We start from the raw sequence: 5,127 nt of genomic DNA on the forward strand, positions 1-5,127 counted from the left end.
TTAATTTAATTCGACTTGATTTGCTCCAGCGCCGATGAAGTTCATACATCTAAACATAGAATTAAAAAATTGAGAAAGCCTTCGAATGAGCAAATGAGCCAATAGACAGCGTAAATTGCTCGCCTTAAATATGTTTATAGATGCACACAGAGGTAGTGCTTATCACAATTAACGAGTGCTAGGTTTGCAACTTTTGGCTATGCAATCGAATTGTTATATCATCGTCTGACCATTTAACTCCGAGGCGTATGTGGCGATTGAATATCACTCGACTTTCTATCATCTCTAGCAGCTGCTTTGGATCAGCGTCAGTGAATTGTGTCTTCTTTTCGAGACGACGAACTTTACGTCATGTAATTTCTTTCCAGGGTTTCTAGCCATTGCGACGCGAAGTATTGTAACGGGGTGTATCGTTACATGAAATTAACACTTAAAGGTTGTCAATTAATATATTATCTAAAAGGTAGATAACATTTGAAGGATATTACTTTATAAAGTGATATTCAGAATTCTAATTCATAAATAGGTATTGGCCATTATATCTATTTATTCAGCAGACTAATCAGCTGTAGGAGTAATCAGAGAGAACTACGAATAAGATAGAGATAAGAATTCATTTACATGTTCAGTTTTAGGCTATATTAAGTTAGCATTTACAAAGATAGATTAAGAGACACTTAACTATATTTAATACAGTTTTCATTTTACCCTCTTAAGTCTACCTGTCTAAAAAGAAGTCTTCCTGTGCACGTACAGTGTACGTCACCTAACGTAAGGCACCACTCACAACTGAAGCAGTGTGAAGTGGACTTGACTAAAACAGTACAAGTCGTAGTGCCCCGTTACCAGTATGCTGACCCAGACTCGATGCTATTTGCGGCATCATCTTTCTTACGACCTAAATGCTAGAATACGGATTGCTGCTTAACTCGTGGGCTTAATCGTGAAGAAGAATAATCCAAACAAACGGCTAAATCTCCTGATTATTTAGCGTATTCCGATTGCTGCTGAGTCAAACCGGACTTCTGCTCCAAGAAAGCTTGTGACCCCAACTGGTTGTATTTATTAGACGTACGAAACAATACGTGCAATGAAGATGGTACGTAAGTTGGAGGCTATTGTCACACATTCGTGAATAGCAAATGTCCAACTATTGCTTTTCATGAAGGAACTTTGTTCTGAATAGCTATTCCGCCACATATGAGCGACAATTGGTTCCTGAATAGCCCATTGAACCAATTTTGGCACGTTAGCACGAAAAGGAAGGAGCAAGAGAACAGCCTACCTCAAATTGCTCCAGCTTTAATCCTATTGGCAATTTCGTCATTCCACAGCATGAATGTTAGTCTAAAAAGGTCACCACGAGACGACCACTGAGTTTCGGTTGCAACAAACAAATTATCCAATTTATGTGAGATTCTCTTTCTGCTATTTTTTCTAGATATGGCTAATTTTGCTAATTAAATTGTGAATTAATATCACTACGAAGCAATTGCCCGATTTATACATGGTGAAGTTGTCCGAACCTCTGGGTATTTCCTTTTCTAAGAATAATGTACCTTAAATGTAAATACCATTAAATAATCCGTTTGATAATCTTGATTTCCATATATCTTGGGAAATGTTATTTTCACCCCATGCAAAAATAAATTACCGTCACTGCCAACTCGGTTTTTAGTAGCCAATCAGAAGGATTATGTATTGCGCTTCGCATATTTCTTACATGGGCGAAAAAAAAGAAAAGGGCCTAAGTTGGACAGAGAAATTTCGTAGCAGCGTGACGATTACAGTGCCTCGCGTGATCCCAACCGATCAGATGGTGTTGTAACGGGCTAAAGTTGCCCTGGTGTTACACAGTCCCCATTAAGTACATTTGTTGTACTCAAGGGGATGGTCAATTACTAAATAAAAGTAATTAGACCCAACACTCGGGTGGGGTGCACATATGTGACCAACCCTTGTGGATGTGATGCACATGGGTGCATTCACATAAGGAGAAATGACGCCCAGCGTCATCCGTGATGACGGCTAGTGTCATCAGTTACGCAAGGTATCTACAAAGATACGCTCGCAATACATATTAAATGATATCTATAGAGATATCATTTTAATTGGTAAAAATAGGTATTTATGTTTTATTCTATTAAATATAAAATAGTCTGAAAATTACTACCTACTTGGTACACGAGGAGACGGTTTGCCGCTCCCGTGACGACACTTTACCAGAGTTCTTAGTGTGTTGGGTGAGGTCGCTTGCGCGCCCACCACAATTACCTCACTGCACGCAAGAGAAACAGGTTTAACCACTTCCTCGTTGTGCTAGGGTGTGTGCTTAAGTAGAGCGTGGCCGCATTACGACGTGCCCGCCTACAGGTGTGCTTATAACTACGGCAATTAACAAGATCTTTGCCATGTACACGCGTTCGAGCATTGAGTGCGATAATGGGTCAATATGGTGCAGCAAGCCGTACAGAATGCTGGCAATCAGCAATCCAACAAAAGCTTCAGTAACACATCTAATGGGACCCACAGGTTGAACGTGTGAGCACATTGAACCCTTTATCGAATAAGAACTATCCAATCATGACAAGCAGCATACTATCGCAGACTGTACGTTCATCAGGGGATTGGAATGCCCGTAATTTGGCAACGATCAAGCAATTTTACTCGATGTGGTTGACGCAGTTTCTCGAACAGACGGATGTCGATGAAGCCTCGGCAAGTCTTATAGCGCTTTTTCCCGTCTGCTCGCCTGGGAATTTCGCGTGATAGCTACTCTTTCTAAGCGACATAGAAAGGAGTGCGGTCGAACGAATGAGTTCGACCGTAGAAAACGATGCCATCTTGGCCATGCTGTCCGGTTTGGACAGAGATGCCCTCCATTCAGCCATCGCCAAGTTCAGGTCGTATCTGTCACCTACCCGTGCGAATTTTTGCACTCGACCAACTTTTATGGCCGGGATGGCCTCATGGATGTGGTTTTGGACTTCTCGCGCTTTGTGCTCATTATAAAATCCGCCGTATCGCGTTTTATGACACAAACAAGTCACTGAAACACGAATTTTTGTTTACGACGCGCGACGAGATTCAGCTGAGCCCACGAGATCGCGTGCATAGCATTACAATGCAAATAGAAGTTGACATTTCTGCATTCCAAATGTTGGACGCCGAACAGAAGGCAGCAACGATGGAAAGGGCGTTCCAGGCCTCGACTTCAAAGCGTGTGCATTCTATTTCGATTGAGTATTTCCCCGTAAATCGAGTTCTTAGAAAGGGTACATTTGGTACAGAGATTTTGGCTCAGCGCAAAACTACGGGCGAAATTTTCGCCGTGAAAATATTGAAGAAAATTCAATGTCGAATAACTAAAAGCTGCGCACGAAGACTGAAATGCGGATTTTGCGTGACGTGCATCATCCTTTTGTGGCACCGTTGCGGTTTTCGTATTATAGCCAGCCTCATGTGTTTTTAAGCATGGACCTTTACTCTAGGACTCTCTGTACACACGCCAAGAAATCGCTTTTCGAATAACAAAAGAGCATCGTGTGAAAATCTTGATTATTGTGATTATTATTGAGTGGTAAGACCCGCTTATTTACAATTCCAATTAGAAATATAAACAACATATTCATACTCATAAGTAATTGAATTATATATAATAATTAATGAAAAAATACAACTTAAAAAAGTTGTAATTTTTAATTAATTCTAAAAATTTTATAAAAAAACATCAAAAAATATGGTATTCAAAATTTTATTATTTTTAAAAGGAGGATATTGGACAGTAGATCAATACAAGATATTTTTCCGCTCATGTGAAAAATATGTGAAGCGCAATACAAAATGCTTCTAATTGTTTAATAAACATCAAGTTGGCAGCGACGGAAATTTAATTGTTAATAAGGGTGGAAATAACCAAATGGTGGGGTGAAAATAAATTTTCCTCTATCTTAAGTGATGGTCCTTCATGCGATTTAAATGCATATCACACTCGAATGATATGCGAAATCCTTTCAACAAATTTCAACAAATATTTTATAAGATTAGCAACGACCTCAAAAAATACTTCAGATAAGTAAGCCAAATCATGTGCATGACTGAATGGAAAGGGGGCCAGTATGGAAATTAGGATCAGTATGGGAGGAGAATCAAATCACTATTTTGGGCGATATTGAATTTAAGTGCAGATTAGAAAGATGCGCGTAGGCGTTGCAATATATTAAATTTACCCAAATTGTAGCGTATATCACTCAACAAACGACTATCCAAATACGGATTGGTCTTCTAGTTATAATCAGTCTATTTGGCAATACAGACTGTACCAATCGATTAGCCAGATATTATTGCCGCAACTGCAAGCATGCTTCATTCTGTGTATTGAGTCCGGCACTGGGCTCTTTTAGCCGCAAGCTTTCGATCATAAGCTCACGTAAATAAAGGCTTTAAAAAGCCTTCAATTCGTCAAGCGTCAATAGCAATGCATTGTTCTCATCGTATGCTTAAATTTAGCCCGCAATCTGTAGCGCATACAGTCCACGCACCAAAAACAAGGGTGCGCCATGGTCGAATCTTATTGATGCTCCAATACTTTTTTTATCAATGCCTGCCAAATTTCAAGAGCCTGTCAATCTCTTTGTCCACGATCTGCTTAAAGCTGCGATTTTTGAGGAAATAATGGCCTCGATTACGCTTTCGTTTCTTCTAGCCGTCAGTATCTGCAGTCATTGGTTTGTGAGAGTATGCCCGCATGATGGGTTTACGCATGATTATGATGAACTTGTGTGCCATACTTCGGCCATTGTAAGTTAAAAGAGAGTTAGAGCTTCCAAAAACGATATTTCGGCTCGTCATGAAGAGAGAAAAATTTAGGAAATTGAGTTAGGTAGCGCGCTGTGGTATCGTTTGCGTCTATCGGACGAATTATCGGTCGATTGCTTCTTTGTTCTTGAGCTATCCCAACGAACATTGACATTAAATCAATGTCATGCAGCCGAAACTATTGGACGATAAATCATTTGTTCTGAAAGTGCACTTAGTACGTATGACGAGCCCAGTCACATCGATGGTCAAGTCTTGTGACATCAGCGCAAATATAATGCTATGAGAGCGAAAAGCAGCTAGAACATA

The 5,127-nt window shown here is 39.9% G+C and overlaps 1 protein-coding gene across 1 annotated transcript; it reads left to right on the top strand.

The window, feature by feature from the left end:
• Positions 1-4,599: 4,599 nt before the first annotated feature.
• Positions 4,600-4,809, top strand: CCR75_006882 (uncharacterized protein; the record flags this gene model as incomplete). The annotated part of the gene is made up of 1 exon (XM_067964947.1): positions 4,600-4,809. The coding sequence occupies one exon, from the start codon at positions 4,600-4,602 to the stop codon at positions 4,807-4,809; it is 210 nt and encodes a 69-aa protein (XP_067817186.1).
• Positions 4,810-5,127: the final 318 nt, after the last annotated feature.

Source organism: Bremia lactucae, linkage group LG11 (genome assembly GCF_004359215.1).
Source record: "Bremia lactucae strain SF5 linkage group LG11, whole genome shotgun sequence".
Classification (NCBI taxonomy): Eukaryota; Oomycota; class Peronosporomycetes; order Peronosporales; family Peronosporaceae; genus Bremia; species Bremia lactucae.